Source organism: Protopterus annectens, chromosome 13.part0 (assembly GCF_019279795.1).
Source record: "Protopterus annectens isolate FY-2018-M chromosome 13.part0, PAN1.0, whole genome shotgun sequence".
NCBI lineage: Eukaryota > Metazoa > Chordata > Ceratodontiformes > Protopteridae > Protopterus > Protopterus annectens.
Window position 1 is genome coordinate 895,785,452 of NC_056747.1, and position 19,574 is coordinate 895,805,025.

General features: G+C 39.9%; 1 protein-coding gene across 7 annotated transcripts in view; it reads left to right on the forward strand.

Annotated features, from left to right (window-relative positions):
- The window catches only part of KSR1 (kinase suppressor of ras 1), a 1,687,803-nt gene that overhangs the window by 1,326,303 nt on the left and 341,926 nt on the right, over nt 1–19,574 (forward strand). For all 7 annotated transcript variants that reach the window (XM_044054644.1, XM_044054643.1, XM_044054646.1 and 4 more), the window contains one exon: nt 16,598–16,980. In XM_044054644.1, coding sequence (XP_043910579.1) covers nt 16,598–16,980 — 383 coding nt within the window. The remainder of the gene's footprint in view (nt 1–16,597; nt 16,981–19,574) is intronic.

A 19,574-nucleotide genomic window follows, 5' to 3' on the forward strand; every position in this document is an offset into this window, starting at 1 on the left:
AGAAAGCTGAAGATGAGGAATTTCACCTTTCAACATGACAATGACCCAAAGCATACATCCAAATCAACAAAAGAATGGCTTCACCACAAGAAAATTAAAGTTTTGGAATGACCCAGGCAGAGCCCAGACTTAAATCCAATAGAAAATCTGTGGGGTGACCTGAAAAGGGCTGTGCACAAGAGATGCCCTCGCAATCTGACAGATTTGGAGCAGTTTTGCAATGAAGAGTGGGCAAATATTGCCAAGTCAAGATGGGCCATGCTGATAGACTCCTACCCAAGAAGACTTAATGCTGTAATTAAATCAAAAGGTGCTTCAACGAAGTATTAAAGAATGTGCACACTTATGCAACCAGCATATTGTACGTTTTCTATTTTTTATATTTTTTCCCCCTAACAGATTTGTTTATTTTTCAAATGAATTGTACAGGTCATAGGTCACATTAAAGGAGGGAAAAGTTTTGAAATGATTTATTGTGGTCTCATTTTTTTATATGACAAAATCCTGGCATTTTAACAGGGGTGTGTACACTTTTTATATCCACTGTACATTACGCCTTGCATGTAGGACACATGTCTGACATACAACTCTGGGAAGGTGTAAAGGCTTTGGTATACTGGCCAGACATTAGGCTATCCTCAGCTGGATATTCCAAGAATAAAGAATACTGCAACAATGAGAAGTAGGACTTCTGCTGTTATGGTAAGATCTTACTCAACTGTACTTCATGGTGAGTTTACTTACACAACTGTACTTTAGTTACATTCCATCTGTATATTGTATCATTATGTTTTTTCCCATTGGTACTGTGTTATTTCTAAAGAAAGTTCTTAAAAAACAATAGACCATAACTGTACTGTTACTATATACATAATAAACTGGTTCATATACACTTACAATCCTCACTTCAGGCTTTTGTAACAATAATCCAATGGCCTTGATATGTGACTTGTTTACCACAGTACACTTTCAGTATAGACTAATGACAACATTAATAGAAAACATAGAGTAAGCCTTACTCTGTATTGTCCCATGCTACTGCTGAGGTACTGAAAGAGCCACCATAGTGCCCATCTGTCCATGAATGAATCACTTCTACAATTTGTCCCCCCAATTACTTGTGTTTTAGTATTGGGCAGCAAGGTTAATCATACTTTTTTATCTTGAAAAGTATTCTTTCTCAAATTCAGAACTTTCTAAAAAACTTGAAACTGAGATTTCTTGTAGTATCTAAAAACAGTTTTCTTTGCAAGCTTGGCCTTCTGGTATAATGTCTGAAAGAGAACAAAAAAAGCAGTATCAGTTTGTCTTGGTAACCTCTATAGTTTTAATTATCTCAAGCTGTACTATCTTAGCTGTATTCACAGTTGTCTCTGTCATCAACTGAAATGGATCTAAAGTAGTAATCTGACACTGTACTAGTTCTGTATCATTTTCATGCATTTCCTATGCTTTCATTAAATCAGTCTTATCTGTTGAATTTTCTAATGCTGCGTCTGTAATTAATTTTACCATATGATCCACAAATTGTAATGTATACAAAGGAATTTCTGTCTTTTGCTCTGTGGGCCCTGACTTTGCACACTGTTAATTTTTCCAGCCTACATAATTTCTTGCATGCTGCAAGGGTTTACCCTTACTGTCTACAAATCCTCTTGTGGTCCAGATCTTCAGATAAATATAGCTGTTAATGTGTGAGAACTGTCACTGATGATACTTAACTGATTTTTTTCCATACAGTTTTATAGCATACAGTACTGTTTTCAATTCACCTTGTTGAGTTGACATCCATTTTGGCAACTTAATCATATGAGTCTTTGGTTCTGGTGTGCTGTCTCTGTAAACTGTAAATCTTGCATGAAGTATATAAAATCTTGAACTAGTTACATATAATCATTTGCTACTAGAATTCAACCAATCTCACCCTGTAGCTTTACTTATCTGTCCTTAAAAAGTATGTGCAATTTCCTTATACAGTAAATTACATTTCACTTTTTTCTTACACTGGATCCAGACCTGTGGCTGTACTGTCACTCCTAGTAACATTGACTTCAAAGTCTGCATTCTGTAAAACTAGGAAAACATTATTTAACATCTGTAAATGTACAGCTTCTGTTTCTGTCTGTATCAAAATATTATTCTTGTATTATAATACTTTATTACTGTAATTTAATGGTGGTGCTGCGGTAGCGTTGTCGCCTCACAGTTAGACATTGCCTGTTCGATTCTCAGAGTGTCTTCTGTGTGGCGACATGCGTGAATGGGCGTTCATAGGTTCATACTAGGCTATCTGCCCTAGGGCATTTGTAAGCCTAGCCAGAGTGTGTGTGGCTTTCGCCTCCCCTTGGAATGAGAATACTGTGCCCATTTAGGGTTTAGTTTACTGTGCCTCTGTCTAGTAGTGACACAGAGATGACCCCCGGGGTAAATCTACGATCTCCCATCCACTTGTCAAGATTTCTCTTGAAGAGAGTCAGTGAAGGGCTCTGCCTAACATGGACTGGGATTCTGTTCCAGAGTGTAGGGAGCCTTTGGGTTATGAATCTGCCCCTCCAGCACGTCCTATTTATTTCTGTGTTGAGGTTCAGATCTCTCACTCTCGTGGCTCTGGTGGATTTGGATTTCCTGAGGTGGAGCATGTCCATTAATTCTGGATTGGACATGGCCTTGTATGTCAGGCATAGATCGCCTCTGAGTAGGCAGTATGCGACTGAATAGAGCTGGAGTTTCTTCAGCCGGGCAGCATATGACATATGTTTGAGACCCTTGATCCTCTTGGTGAGGTACTTTTGGGGTCTTTCTAACTGCTGCAGGTGTCGGGTAAGGTACATCCCAAATGGGGCATTGTACTCAATTATGGGCCTGATAAGGGAAGAGTATAGGGGCACAATGACCTCTCTTGATCTAGATGTGAATCCTTTCATGATAAGGTGGGCAATATAGAAGGTCTTCGTAACCACTTTGGCAATGTGAGTGTCAAATGAGAGGTTACTGTCAACTTGGGTCCCTAGGTCCCTGATTATTTCTTCCGTGCTTAATGGATTACCACCTATGTGGTAATTTGTGGGTACTTTGTTTTTCCCAAAGGGTATGACTATACATTTTTGGCGTTCAGTTTAAGGCCATGGCTCTGGCACCAGTTATCCGTTTCTATGAGGCCTTTCTGAAGGATGCTTGTGTCCGCTGGAGTATCAATTATGGCGCCCAGTTTGCAGTCATCTGCGAACTTTGTTAGCCACAATCCTCCTATGTTAGCTTGCACCTCGAAAAAATAAATGCCGAACAAGAGGGGTCCCAGGACCGAGCCCTGTGGGACACCGCTTGTGACTGGCTTAGAGTCTGACATGGCTCCAGCAATTCTGACCTTGTGGGTTCTGTCCTTGAGCCAGTTTGCAACCCATCTTATGACATATGGGTTTACATTTAAGCTGGTGAGCTTGTCTATGATGCCTGAGTGGGGTATTGTGTCGAAGGCCTTTGCAAGGTCAAGGTAGGCTGTGTGAACTGCCTTACCCTCATCAATGGCCTTAGTGACTGTTTCAAAAAAGTCGACCAGGTTCAAAAGGCAGGATCTGCCCTTGACAAAGCCGAATTGGGTGGGATCCAGTGTCTGTAGGTCCCCAATGTCTTTGTTTATGAGTTCCATAATGATCCTCTCCATAGCTTTTCAGACCAGGCTCGTCAAGCTTATGGGGCGGTAATTTCCAGGGTCCGTAGAAGCGCCTCCTTTGTGGAGTGGGACCACTGTTGCTGTACGCTATTCTTTGGGCACGTATCCTGTAGTAAGGCTAAGATTAAACAGCAGCCTTATGTGCGGGTTTAGTTCCTCTTGGAGTTCATGTAGCACGCAACCTGGGACACCGTCTGGTCCCATTGATGCTGTGTTTTTAGCTATGGAGAGGGCGGCTCTCACCTGGGCATCTGAGATGTCAGGGAGGCTACACTCTGCTGGGATAAATATTTGTCCTTTTGGGGGGGAGGGGGGGAATTTACACTGAACCTGTCTGCCAGTATGTTGGCAATGTCTGTGGGTTCAGTGTATTTTTTGTCATTTTGGACTAACTCTGAGCATATTTGGGAGTTTCCACCCAGGTTTCTAACATAACTAAAGAAGGCCTTGTGATTGTCTTTAGTGTCTTTTGCGATTTTTCTCTCAAAGTTGGCCTTGGATGATTTTATGAGTGATCGTAGTTTTTTGCTAGTACTGATCAGAGATGCCTTCCCTTTTAGGGATTTTGCTCTGTCATGTAGTAGCTTCCTCCTCCTGTTGTAAAGCTTATTAATGGCTGGGGTCCACCAGACAGGACGCCTGCCTTTGGGGGAATGGGTCTTGGTTTTATTTGGGATTGCATGATCCATGTATTCTTGAAGGTGTCCATAGAAGGCATTTATAAAGGATTCAGCGGTGTGGGCTGTGGTTTCCACTGGCCCAGGGGCCTTGAAGGATACCACTTCAGTCTTAAGAAGTGTGAAGTCAGCTTTTGAGAAATTCTTTACTGTGGTCTTCTGTGCTGGAGGTGGGGGCGGGATGTGGATTTCCAGTGAGATTAATTTATGGTCTGATCTCACCAATGAGGGGTATACTTCCGGTGTGGAGCATTGTGTCCCCATGTTTGTGATGATCAGGTCTAATATATTATCTCCTCTTGTGGGAGTGGTGACTAGTTGTTCCATCGCATTTGAGTTTATGAATTCTAGGAACCTTTGGGCTAGGGTGTTTGGGCTTGAGTAATGCTCCCAGTCTATGTTTGGGTAGTTGAAGTCTCCCAATATGATGGTATTTGGAGAGACATTCATACTCTCCAGTGTCTTCAGGAAGGCTGAGTGGGGTTCCTGAGTTTGAGAGGGTGGTCTGTAGCATGCTACAAACTGTAGGGCAGTTTTGCCTATGGTTAGTTGCACATGGATGGTCTCCGATGCTTTGTGCGTTGCCACTAACCTAAGGTGTGGGTATCTTTGATGAATATGGATACTCCCCCTCCTTTTGTGGTTCGGTCCAAGTTTTGGGGCCGAAAAGCATGATATGAGGTATAACCTGGTAGTGCTGGGGTGCTCTCGGGAGCCTTGAACCAGGTTTCAGTCACTGTACAGACATCAGTGTTCTCCATACTGAGGAGGGCTTCGAGTGCGTGCATCTTGAGGTTTATACTTCTGGCGTTGAGCAGCATTACCCTTAGTTTTTTTCCACTTGTGTTTTCTAGGGAGGTGGGTTTGTCTTTTGAGCCTTGCCTAAAAAAGGCACTATGGGGGTGGCAAGAGCCTTGGCCAATATCCGGAAGCCCAGGGGTGACAGGTGCAAGCCGTCCCTTGCGAAGCAGCGTGGCTTGTCAAGCATGTCATCCCAAGCAGACAGACATTGGATCCCCTTTGAATGACACCAGTAATTAAGCCAATTGTTAAAGCTGATCATTTTGTCTTTGTACTGTGGCATCATTCTTGGTGAGGGTAAGATGCTGCTCAGGGTCAGGGTCATACCAGCCTGGGCTACATAATCAGAGAGCTCCTCTATGTCCCTTTTCATGTAGTCCACGGAGGTACGTCTCAGGTCATTCACACCGGCATGGACAATGACTGAGTCATATTTGTACTTGCTTTGGAGTGACCTGAGTGCTTGTGTTATGTGGCGGATTCTAGTGCCCGACAGGCAGCTTACTGTAACCTTTTCCTTGTTCAGTCTGGTGAGCGGGACGTCAGTGTGTCTGACTATAGAGTCACCTATTACAAGTGTATCTGGCATGTTGTTTGGCCTTAAGGGCTGTGACTGCTTGGCACACTAACTTTGTGAACTATGTGTTGCATGTGTTATGTTTTGAGGTAATGGTTGCTTGGATGTCTACTTTGGAGGCCTCTGTTGTTTTGGTAGATTTTTATTTAGAGCCTGCAAGTATGTTTTTGTGTGTTTATGTGTTTGGTTTGCAGTTGTGATAGGTCTATGTGAGACTGGGTTTGTGGTGTGTGTGGTTTCCTTCTCCTCCTGACTGGTTTTGCCAGTACTGAGTCAAGAGAGCACAGCCTCCAGTTTGGCTATATAATTGCATCTCTCACATATATTTGTATTTGTTGGGATGAGGAGAGGGTTGTCTGTGTACATGAGGCAGTTGTAACATTGCCTCAAGATTCCCAGATTCACCATCTGAACTGGAGAGGATGCCAGTACTTGACCCCTCGACATGCTAGAATAGTGTAAAGGATTGCTGTGTAACTGAGTCAGAAAGGACCTATAGGGAAATGGGTACTCAAGGGGATTGTAGGTGGATGTAGTGCTTTCTTTTTGTTTAAGAGTGCTTTGCTTGTATAAAATGCTTTTAGGAGCAAGTGCTGGGCTTTTCATATAGAGAATAGACTGTTTAGATAGAAAGTAGAACAGTTCTAAGGAAAAAATTGAAGAGCAGACTTAGCGGAGCCAGAATTTGTTTAAGCTTGATTAACCGGCGCTGCCCGATGCTGCCCTATGCGCAACTTCGCGCAAAAGCGGGCTTTATAGCAGGGGGTTAGAAAGAGCTAGGAAATGGCCCAAAATGGCCAATAAACTACAAGTTTCTGGGCTGGAACCACTCCTTTAGGGACAGATAGGCTGCTCAGTGCTCCCCACTCCCACTGGTGAACAAGGAAACTTCCTCCTATCCAAATAAAAATATGGACAACACAGGAATTATGACACAGCCCAGAGATCAGCAAAATCTGAAGACTGGACTATTCTAGTTCAGTAAAGGGAGGAAAACAAGGATTTTTTTGTTTGTTTTTGTTTTTTTCACAAAGAGATAAAAAATAGATACAGTAACAAACAGTAAATGCTTTAATTCGGCTAGCGCACTTGAGTGTGTAGCCTACCAGTTAATTTAAGCAAAAAACAAACTTTTAAAGTGCAAAACAGTTCAGAAACAAGCAGAAATACAGTGAATCAACTTGCAGAGCTGATTTAGTAATAAAAATTCACTTTTTAGGCAAAATACAGCAGTCGAAAATAGAAAGCCAGAAAAAATACTTATAAATCAATGGAAAGTCACTCTTCCACTCTCTGCTGCTTGTAGAACTCTGCAGGACACCACGAGGAGCTGTGCTGAGTCGTATGCAAGTGCAAAAGCGTGCTAAAGCGGGCTTTATAGCAGGGGGTTAGAAAGAGCTAGGAAGTGTCCCAAAACGGCCAATAAACTACAAGTTTCTGGGCTGGAACCACTCCTTTAGGGACAGCTAGGCTGCTCAGTGCTCCCCACTCCCACTGGTGAACAAGGAAGCTTCCTCCTATCCAAATAAGGATATGGACAACACAGGAACTATGACACAGCCCAGAGATCAGGAAAATCTGAAGACTGGACTATTCTAGTTCAGTAAAGGCGGGAAAACAAGGATATTTTTTTTTTTTGTTTTTTTTTTGTTTTTTTCACAAAGAGATAAAAAATAGATACAGTAACAAACAGTAAATGCTTTAAATTGGCTAGCGCACAATTTTTTGCTATAGTTTTGTTCCATCAGACACTGGCATGAGTGTTAAGACCATTAAATTACAGTTGTTGTATCGTTCCTTCATTGAAGGTTGTGCGTTACGACCGGCAAGTCAGCACGTAAAAATCTACTGCCAATCATTAGCGGACCGGAGTTCCGCTGTGGCGACCCCTAACCGGGAAAAGCCAAAAGACACAACAACTGTAATTTAATGGTCTTAACACTCATGCCAGTGTCTGATGGAACAAAACTATAGCAAAAAATTAATCAGTCATATCTGTAACGCAAACCATTTACTCTGCATATCTAACCGGATTGCCATTTCATATGTACCTGACACAACATGTAGTACCAGAGTGGTGAACTTATTTACTAGTCCCAAATCTAGTACTAGTTAGTCTGGCCATAAGGGTAAACTTGATGAACTCGACTCTTTTATAATTATTCCTTTTTCTTCCTAGTATGTGATATATCTACGGATGTCTTTTACTGCTTCTATGGGAGTGGGATACTGTTTCTGATAAGGTGTTAACTTAATTTTGGGATGTTCTGGCCTTACTTCATCTGTGACAACTAAACCAGAATCCGTCTTTTCTTTTATCCACAAACCTGTATATTCCAGTAATAACTGATCATCTGCAGAATCTATTGCACATATTTTTTTTTACTGTAGCGTCTTTATTTCTCTACAGAATCTTATTATTGAAGTCCAAAATGTAATCTTGACAATGTGTCCATACCAAGTATGGTACTGTCACAGTGAGGACACAACAATAATTTTACTGTTACATTTTCCAGGATGCTTAGTTTTATTTAAAAATCTAATGTCCAAATGCTTACTGCTCAATGCTGTTACCTTTTCCCCTTTAAATCCTGACAACAACATAACTGGAGCTAGGTCCTCTGGTAAGGGTATGTTAGTAATTAAAATGGATGGGCATGTATTATTCAGTAGATTATTCCATAACTCTTTTCCTTTAAACAGTGAAACGCATGATCTGCCATTCTTTCTTTTCTACCTTTAATGATTTCAGATAAATCGGCTGGATTGGTGCTGGAATGCCACATCCTTCATAATTAGTTTGAAAATAATTTTCTATGGAGTTAGTACCAACATTAATTTGAGCTACTGTAAGTGTTTCTTCTTTATTTGTCATGAAGTCTGTGTGTCATTTCCATTGGTGTTAGCTGTATTAGACTGATCTGTTCCTAAAGGATTACTGTCCATTCATGCACCCATGAGTTCCCACCAGTGAAATAATTGTGTTGGCCTGATGGCCTCTGAAAACAACCAACTAGTTTCAATTGCATTTTTAGCGTTATTTGTATCTAAAATCAGACCGGTGACATTAACGTGAGATGCCGAAAACGTTTTTCTGTGTTTTGCCCTGAGACCTGCGTGTTATATACACTGGATGCACTGGATGCATGTATACCAGGCTGATCTATATTTGCAATACTGCAATTTAATTCTGAATTCTGAATCACATATGCTGTAGCATTTATACTGATTTCTGAAGACTGTAAACTGAAGTTTATTACAATTTGCATGTTATTTAAATCTGGTGTAGCCAGAATATAAGCAAACATTTGTAATTGTTTGCTCTTTTTATTGCCCACAGCCCATCTGTCATTTTAAAAATGTATACTACTCCCTTAACAAATGTTTGCATCACTTTCCTTCTAAAACCATTCAGTAGATAATTTTCAGTCTATGAAACTCTTTATTGGGCTCATTAATTTAGACAGTTGAGGACATAGTATGGCCTAAATAAACCATAGTTTCTCAAATGTGCAGAACATTGAACTGCTTGCTTCTGTTTCTTGATTTGAGTGTTAATGGGCATACTTAAAATTCCTTTACTGATAGCATTTAAGTTTGAACTTCTTTAACACATTTTACTATTAGACTGTTTACATTTCCATTTTATCCAATTGTTACTTTAAACCACACATTTACTAGTGCTTTTTCTGTAGAAGTCTTTAAACCTTTCTGACATCTTCTGGCTGATTTAATTATAAAATCTATTCTATTAAAATGTAAATTCTTCCTTCTTCTGCAGTTCTACACACACACACACACACACACACACACACACACACACACACACACACACACACACACATTCTTGTAGCCTTCATTCCCAGACCTTGCACAATTAGATTAAACAACAAGATTTGTTATGATCAGTCCATATGGCCTAATCTCTAAAATGTCTCTTAATAGTTTCTATCACTGCAAAATCATTCTGACGCAAAACAAAAATATTGTCTAGAGAATCTGAGGGTCATTCACTGAACACCGCTTAGTTGTACATTTCCATTGAAATTACATTTACTGAAACTGCATAATAAAATGTAAGGCCTACTTTAAAATGGATTCATTTTCAAGCCTTTACTAAGAAAGAAACTACTGCGGTGGTGATGCTGCGGTAGCGTTGTCGCCTCACAGTAAGACGTCCTGTTCGATTTTCAGCTAGAGCGTCTTCTGTGTGGAGACATGCATGAATGGGCGTACCTTCGTTGAAGATTGTGCATCAGGGCTGGCAACTCGGCACGTAAAAATCTACTGCCAATCATTAGTGGACTGGAGTTCCGCTGTGGCGACCCCTTACCGGGAAAAGCCGAAAGACACAACAACTAAGAAAGAAACTGAATTCATATAAGATCTGTTCTAAAAATTATGATGGCAAAATTACCCGATTGTCTGTTTCCTTGTGGGCTTGTATCAGCTATGAAATGATCTTTTTTATATTACATTTTCCTTTTTTTTTTTTTTTTTTCAACTTGAGGACATATATTATACCAGCTTTCTCCAAGGTCATTATCCAGTGCCTACTGGTATATAGATGAAGTGGAAGAATGAATTCTCTTAAGCCACCTGGCTAACTATTAAAGCAGCTTTTTATGTTATTCCCCTCCTGGGCCACTTTCCTTATGGCTGTACCCTCTGATATTACAAACCTCACACCCTGGATCCCCCATTTGCTGCTAACCAGGCTACCCACAATGTAACAGTGATGCTGACTGGGCCTTCGTCAACTTCTCAAGGAGTTGACCTTGCTGTAACACTTTAGCAGTGCGTGGCAAGTTAAGAATCCAGTAGGGAGATGCTCTGTGCAGCACCAAAAGCCCTTTCATTTATGGAGCCAGTCTGGCTTCCTAGCTTGAGAAAGTGGCTTGTGTAATGAGTCTTAGCATCCTGCCACTATCCCCTTCCCCAATTGGTAGGCCATTTGCAAGGCTCCTAGTCTCCACCAGAGGGCACACAGGCAGCAGTTTCACCTAAGCAGCTTCATCCAACCAGTGGTCCAAACCCATTCCTGAGCTTGGATCTCCAGCAGCACAGACAGACACCTTGTCTATGTGTCATCTGACTCTGTTAAATGAATTGTTTTTGCAATATATTATCTCAAAAACATTAAATTCTTGTTGTAAATAAAATTGTAACTAGATATTTGGGAAGGAGCCTTAACCATGTGTGCTTCTCTGGAATTTTTGCTTGCTACTTTGTTATTCTGATTATTTTGATGCTATTATTAGATCTGTACTTATATTAGTTTAACCTTATGTTATTGACAGTTACCTTAGGTCTTATAGTCTTCAAAAATGCAGTCTAAACTTATCATCTGCACTTGTGGTTTTGAAGAGTACTTATGTGGCAATTCAATACATTTACACTGCAAACAGTATGCTAAGTGCATTTACATGGTAAACAGTACGTCATTAGCATTACCACCTACAGTGATTGTTCTACTAGAGTTAGGTTCATGATCATGCATATATAAGTCTGATTTATAGGGGATAGTATAGAAGAGGAACAGTTCACTTATGTGAGTAACTTATTTTTACATCGCTCTGTTAAGTAGATGGGTGTGTAGTTGGTGCCATGATAGGGTTCTAATTTTAACATTTAACTAGTGAGCCCAGAGCTGGAAGGTTAGACTAAGGAAGTTAAATGAGTGACCAACAGCTTGCTGTCCTACCTCTGTGTGTGTTGGAGTGGGGTGAAATTCCTCACTAAAAGTGTCATAGGGCAGAGGCTAGTCCTGGGTGAGAATATAAACAAAATAACTGTTGTGTGCCCATCTGACTTGTATAGTGGAGCTCTGTAGTGTTTATAAGTACATGAAGCTGACTTTTCATGTGCTTCATGCGTGTGCACAGGCTCATTTCAACGATGTAGGACAAACATTAAAAAAAAAAAAAATTATTCCAAAGTATGAGCACTTCCTTGCTAGCTGTCACACTCAGCACATAGTAAGTGGTATGGAAGAAACATGTAGAAAATGAACAGTCCGTAGGGTTAAATGGTTATGGGGAATGGAGCAAAAAGTATTGCAAAAATTATTTTGCTTAATGTTTTTGTATGCAAATTCATTATTTTTAATAAGCTTTGTTTAAACTCTGAAATATTATTACTAATGGACTTTCCAAGGCCAAAAACACTGCGTTGATGGATTCTGATAACATCCTGGGATGTTTAATAAATAGCATGAAACATGACCTGTCTGGTCTGCTTGAATCACTTTTCAACTGGAGCCTTCAGTCAGGTATTTTGCTCAAGGAATGAGAGATGACTACAGTCATTCCCCTGCTCAAAAGAGGTCCAACCACTGATCCAGGTAACTACAGGCCCATAAGTCTTACCAACCTCATATGTAAGGCTGTGGAAAGAGTCATCATGGACATGATGGATGAGGGCATAGGTAACCTGCAGACACTGGACCCATGACAGTATGGCTTTGTTAAAGGAATGTCATGCCTATTAAATCTGGTGGACTTTTTTTGAGAGGGTCACCAAAACAATGGATGAAGGTAAGACTGTGCACACAGCTTACCTTGACCTGGCCAAGGCTTTTGATACAATACTCCACTCAGGCATTATAGACAAGCTCACTAATTTAAGTGTAAACCCTTTTATCACCCACTGGATAGCCAACTAGCTAACTGATAGGACCCAGGAGGTCAAAACAGGTGAGGCCACCTCCACCAAGAGTCCAGTCACTAATGGAGTCCATAGTGAGCCTGCTCTTTTTTGTCATCTATGTCTCTGAAATGGAAGCAAATGCTGAAGGTTTATAGCTGGCTAAATTAGCAGATGATTGCAGCCTGGGGGTTATTATCGACTCCTCTGCAGACACTGGCATTCTTCAACAAGGTCTATCTCTGACTAAGAAATGGTGCCAAAGCCATGGTCTTAAACTCAAGTCTACAAAATGCATAATTGTACTCTTTTGGAAGTCAGCTATACTGGCTAATTGCTATGTTGATAATATGCCCCTAAGAGTTGACCCAGTGGTCAGGGATCAGGGTACATATGTAAGTAGTCTTACCTTCGACCACTATGTGGCCCCAACGTTGAGGAAATTATTTTATGTTGTGCAACTTATAAGTAAGGGCATGGCATCTAGATCCAAAAAGGTAATTGTCCCACTGTACTCTGCACTTATCAGACTAGCTTCCTTTGGTGTGCACCTGACCAGGCATATGCAGCAACTAGAGCGACTTCAGAGGTTCCTTACAAAAAGAATACAAGGTGCAACAAACCTGCTTGATGCAGAGCACCTTAAAGACCTTTCACTCTACTCAGTCTCCTATACATTGCTGAGGGGTGATTTATGCCTGGCTTACAAGGCATCCACAAACCTCACCTTTATGAATCTTCGACATATTCATAAGTCAGAGTACCAGAAATACAAGGTCTAGAGACCTGAATTTTGTTTGTGATGTAAACAGAACATGCTGAAGAGACAGATGTGTCCCAGCCACTGCCCCTCCTATGGAACAGGCCTCCCATCCATGTGATGCTCAGTTCATCTGTTTCACAGTTTATGTGTAACCTAGACCAGTGGATAGGGAATAGGAAATTTACACTGAGTCTGGTAGCCATGTTCGTTATGGACAGAGGTAGCTAATAAATAACTGGCTCTCGATGTCCTGTTCAGATGCAGGACGCCATTGTTCTTTCTAAAACACTTGGCTAGGTGGAGAAAGCCCCCCCCCCCCCCCGGGGGTTGTCAGCTTAGTAACCATCTATGAGTCTGTGAAACAATGCATAGCTAAGGCTAAAGGTTACACTGCCAGTGTGGTTTCAACAACCACCCAGAATAAACTTAGCTAAATGAATACATTAATTGAATATGAATAAATTAAACTAGTTTTAAACATAACAAGTGTTTGTGAAGAGTGTGTTGCTGGTATGGTATTATAAGTTTTCAAAACATAAGGAATTGTTAGTTTCATGCAGTCTCTGTCAGAGTATTGAGTTTGTATGAATGAAATACATTTCTTTCTTCTTGAGTAGATCATAACATTAAAACAAATTACCCCTGTTATTTATTGCATAGTATGAGTCCAAAAATAGTATAGGAGTCTACAAAAAACTGTTAAAGATGACAGAGGTAATTCGTGGGCTTATATTTTCTTTATGTTAAAAAAATGCTAACTAATATAGAAACATCAAGCACTCAGTCTGAATGCTTAGTGGTGCAGTTGATAGTTTTGCTTCTCTCAGCCTTTTATTCTGCGGTTTGACACCCAACTGGGTACCTTCTGTGCTGAGTTTGAATGTCTTATTTGTGTTCATGTAGATTTTCATTAGGGACTGTTCTCTCTTCTGCATCCCAAGGATGTCGTTCTAGTTGGTTTGCTAAATTTCCAAACTGTTCCTGTTCTGTATGTTCATTTGTGTATGTGATGGTCTGGAGCCCTGACCATAGTTTATTCCAACCTTTTTGCAGGTTGTTTGTGAGGATGGGCCCAGCTTCCCCACAAACATGCATAAGATTTGAGAATAAATGAAGACGTTTTTAAAGTACGGGAAACACTATGTTTTGCAGAAGAAAAGAAACAAATTGTGTAGGGTTTTCCAGAAATCCTGTGCAGTTGAATCCTCAGAAGAATGAGACTAATCATGTAAAAATGAGAAAATATATATTTACACACATATATAATTAAATCCCGCTGTAAAGATTTTCAAGGAGCTGGTTGAGAAAGACATTAGAAAGTTAAATATGAAAGAATGTTGTGAAATATTTAACAGACACTGAGGAACATTTAATTAAATAATTATGTAACAACAAATGTAGGGTAATGAAACCTGATAAGGAGGAGGGGTAGTGCTGATGTACTCAATCGATTATGAAACCAGGATGTTTGAAATATTGAACAATGAAGAAAAATATAGTATAGCCTTTAAGAATGAAATTAACATTGCATATGCTAAGACTTGAGTATTATTTAAAGGACCATTTATTACAGGGGGCATTGGATAAAAGTTTGTACAATTTTTTGCATGTGGAAAAACCATGTATTCCAATAATATTTGGAATACCCTGGGAGGCCACGGTGGTGCAGCCGTTAGTATTGTCACCTCATAGCAAGAGGTTCTCCGGTTCGATCCTCGGCTGGGGTGCCTTCTGTGCAGAGTCTGCATGTTCTCCCTGTGGCCGCATGGGTTTCCTCTGGGTGCTCCGGTTTCCTCCCACATCCCAAAGACATGCTGTAGGTGCATTGGACACTCTAAATTGGCCCTAGGCATGAGTGCGTGTGTGTTCCTTCTGTGGAAGGTTGGGCGCCTGGCTGGCAACTCGACACAGTAAAACTCCACTGCCAATCATAAGCGGATAGGTGATCTGCTGTGGTGAGCCCTAACCAGGAAAAAGCTGAAAGAAGAAGAAGAAATCTATATATATTCACTTTATATCCTTGAAATGCTGAAATGTCGAAATTCAGTATTTCGAAGCTATAAAGTCGAATTTTTGAAACATAGAAAACTCAGAAGATCAAAATTCAAAATCTCCCACACCGGAGATTTTGAATTTCGCTCTACTACTGCACATACACACACCATCCTCCCCACACACAAACACAAGCTCTCTACTACATAAAAACAGGGAGGCAAGCCCCCCTGCAACCCCCACTTAAATATTTTAACTCCAAGGTTGCACTGCACACAAACATATACACAAAACCGCCACACAAGCTACATTCTGCTCACACACACACACATCACAGCAACAAAACACACTAACACACACCACAGCCCCTACCCAAAACCCTTATATATATATCTGTGTATGTATATATATATATATATATATAGATTACATACATACACATACATACATGCAACCATGCACACACCTTTCTTAACTCTCCTTGATAGCTCAAAATTAAGTCAGCTTTTGCCACCCGCCCTTTCTGAATGACTCAGTACTCTGTATTGTGACATATACCCTACTGGCTAGTTATTTATCTATTAATATTTATATGTACATATGAATTTTCTATTTATCTAGCTATTTATATTTTATATATATATATATATATAGAGAGAGCATATATATATATATATATATTTATATATATAGAGAGAGAGCGAGCATAGATATATATATATATATATATATATATATATATATATATATATATATAAAGAGAGAGACATAACATACATGTGTCATATGTGTATTATGTATGTGTGTGTGTGTATATGTGTGTGTGCGTGCTACATCTAAGAGTGTGTAGCACTTTGATAATGTTTCCCTTGCTGTGATGTACAGTGATATTGAAGTTGGTGTACATAGTGTATATATAGGTAACAGGGGTGCAATGGCACAGCCCTACATGCAAGGGGGATTCATGGAATTTCTTTAATGACACTAAAGTGAAGTTTCAGATAAACTGTTTTCCCATGAATCTCACTTTAGTTTTCATAGCTGAAGGACTTGCATTTACAGGCCTTTCACTTACAGTGCAATCAATCTTTCTAGCTAGCAATTTTAAATATCCTGCTTATCCTATTTGGAGCCTTAAGCACTGTGGAACTGTCTTGTTATTTTTGCATATTTGGGTTCTTTTGCTGGAATGCTGCCTCTGGAGGTAGGAGTGAAAAAAAACTTTTTTTATCTTGTTTTCTTTTACCCCTCTGGTTTGCTGTCATAATTACTGGCTTTAACATGTAGAGTATAACTTGAAATAAACCAGATGTTACTGTACATGATAAGTTTGATATATGTTTATAGATTTTTTTATGAGTTTTCTTGAATTATTCAACGATTTTATACACTTTCTGTCCCATATGAATATTATAAAAACAAAAATTAGTCTTCTTGTTGTCTTGAATGTTTTCATTTTTTGTGTGATTCAGACTGAAGAACAAGACGACGGAAACAAATCAGAATCAGAAAGTGAAACAGATGAAGTGGACGAGTTACCTGGGAAGTGGTGTACTTCCAAAGGGCATATATCTCGGATGGTTAGCCAAACCAGTGTTTACCTTCAGGAGTGGGACATCCCTTTTGAACAAGTTGAACTGGGAGAGCTCATTGGCAAAGGACGTTGGGGTAAAGTGTATAAGGGGAAGTGGCATGGAGAAGTTGCAATCAGATTGTTAGAGATTGATGGAAATAACCAGGACCACCTGAAGCTATTCAAAAAGGAAGTAATGAACTACAGGCAAACCCGTCATGAAAATGTAGTGCTGTTCATGGGAGCATGTATGCATCCTCCACATTTGGCAATAATTACCAGGTAATTGATGCTGTTGTTCTACATTGTTTAATGTAGATTTTTTTCTCATAACATTGCATAATTGCTTACTAGTGTATTGTCTCTAGTTTTTGCTGAAGATGGGGACTATGAATTTTCCTCATGTGCATTGAATCCTGCTGTTTTTACCTGCAGTTGATATGTTGGAAAAGTTAACAAAATATTTTTGTTATCCATAAGTGATAGATGTACAGGAAGTATGAAAAACTCTTAGTGTATATTGATAGTATGTTTGTTTTTCTTCCACAAAATGTTTTTGTTGACTGTGCTAAGGTCTACTAGGGAAACAATTTGGTAGAACTCTGGCAGTGAGGAATTCGGCTTGCACCTGTAACTGGAAGAGTCACGTGAAATCCAGGTATCTAGATAGTGGAGGTCAGGTATTTTCATCACCTAGGTTCTGAGATGGCTATCTGTCAAATCAGACAAAAGCAAAGTTGTATTTAGCTCAACTGAAATTCTTCAAAAGCATTGCCTGTGTTACAGAAGAAAGTTTGCATAACTGAAATCTTCCATATGAACTAAGTCTTTATGGTGCATGCATTAGCCAAGGCTAGTATAGTATTGGGATGCATTTTCATGCATTAGCCAAGGCTAGTACAGTATTGGGATGCATTTTCATGCATTAGCCAAGGCTAGTACAGTATTGGGATGCATTTTCATGCATTAGCCAAGGCTAGTACAGTATTGGGATGCATTTTCATGCATTAGCCAAGGCTAGTACAGTATTGGGATGCATTTACATGCATTAGCCAAGGCTAGTACAGTATTGGGATGCATTTTCATGCATTAGCCAAGGCTAGTACAGTATTGGGATGCATTTTCATGCATTAGCCAAGGCTAGTACAGTATTGGGATGCATTTTCATGCATTAGCCAAGGCTAGTACAGTATTGGGATGCATTTTCATGCATTAGCCAAGGCTAGTACAGTATTGGGATGCATTTTCATGCATTAGCCAAGGCTAGTACAGTATTGGGATGCATTTTCACATGATTAAAATGCAAAAGCAGGGACATTACCATTCTCTTCTGTATATCACTTGAGAAGCCAAGTTTGGAGCATTGCATGCAGTTCTGGAGATCAAACCAAGGTAAGAAAAATAAAAATGCAGAATTGGGATGAACATACTTGAGCTTTGCTCATTTGTTCATCCAGTTATGAATACTGACTGTGAAGGAGTAATGCTCATATAGAATGAGGGGGGAGTCCAGATCAATTGTGTATATGAGTAAAAAACTTACTGTGCCCCAGATGACCTGTATCCACCTTGCAGCATGGACACTGAAGGGACTGGGTGGGGGAGAATGGGAGTGAACAACAAACACTGGCTTGACCATCCTGGCAGGAGAAAGGCTGCCTAGACTTGCTGCAGTAACAACACTGAGAGCCTGGTGAGCTCTACTCTGCAAGCAAGATAGTTCTTGGTCTGGAGGTTGCATTTGCTAGAAAGAGCACATGCACCTTCCGAAGACTGAGATTGTGGAGTTTGCAAGGCTGCTATGGAGGTGGGGGTCTTAGGACATACTCCATCTATCATTGTCTTTGATCTCTTCACCAACCCCAGACATGAGTCAGGGTGAGTCTGGGGAAGACTGGTATTATAAACCTGGTATTAGGAGGCGCTAGGGTTAGTTGCGGGAAGAAAACAAAAAGAGGAATGGGTGAATATTTACCAGCACTGATTCAAAGCAATGGAAACTTGATTCGTTCTTCAGTTAATGAAGCATTACTTTATGGAAAGATTAATAATGCCTGTAATAGGCTTGCAGAGTAGTTGATTGAATGCGAAACAACTGACTTGTTTAAGAAGGTTTGGATATTTGGAAGGCAAGGGTGAAAAAAGCATATAGATCACCTGAAAGATGCTAATTCTGCCAACATGACAGACTGCATTCACAGGTTATCTCCTTCTGGTCTCAGTGATGAAATGATGTTGCAGTGTTCATAGCAGTATGTGTTCAGTCCTGCCTCTTACTGGCAGATTATGTACATGAGAGTAAATGTGCAATATTTAACAGTCAAAATTGTTCTTTGCACTAACAAGTGTTGGTGTCTAGAAGTGAGAATTCAGTTTCTCAGGTACTTTTACCTGCTTTCATATCAAATAACTCCCAGCTTTCCCACTGCTGAATTACTTTGGGTGTAATGTTTGGTGATATATTTTTCACTTATAAAATAAGCTATCAGAGTAAGTTAGAGATGAAAGTGTGACGTTGACAGTATAGAAGAACGTAAAGTTTAGATCTCCCTGTACAAAATGTACAGAACGAAACGCAGATTCAATTTCTTATATTTTGATGAAATTTTAAGTACATCCTTTTCTTGATAGAGAAAACAAATGGTAAAGACGGTGTGCCATTTGATAATATGAGTATTGACACAATCTGACTTTTGGTTATAAAGATTGTTCAGTTCCATGACTGAAAAATAACCTTTGGGTTTTGGAGCTGCTAAAAGGAAAGAAAATATAACCAACTCTGATGAAATGACATTAAAGAAATTTAGGATGAAAGTTGTAAATTTCATAACTTTGTTTTCAAGTGTATATTCACTAAGTTTGTATGAAGCTGCCTG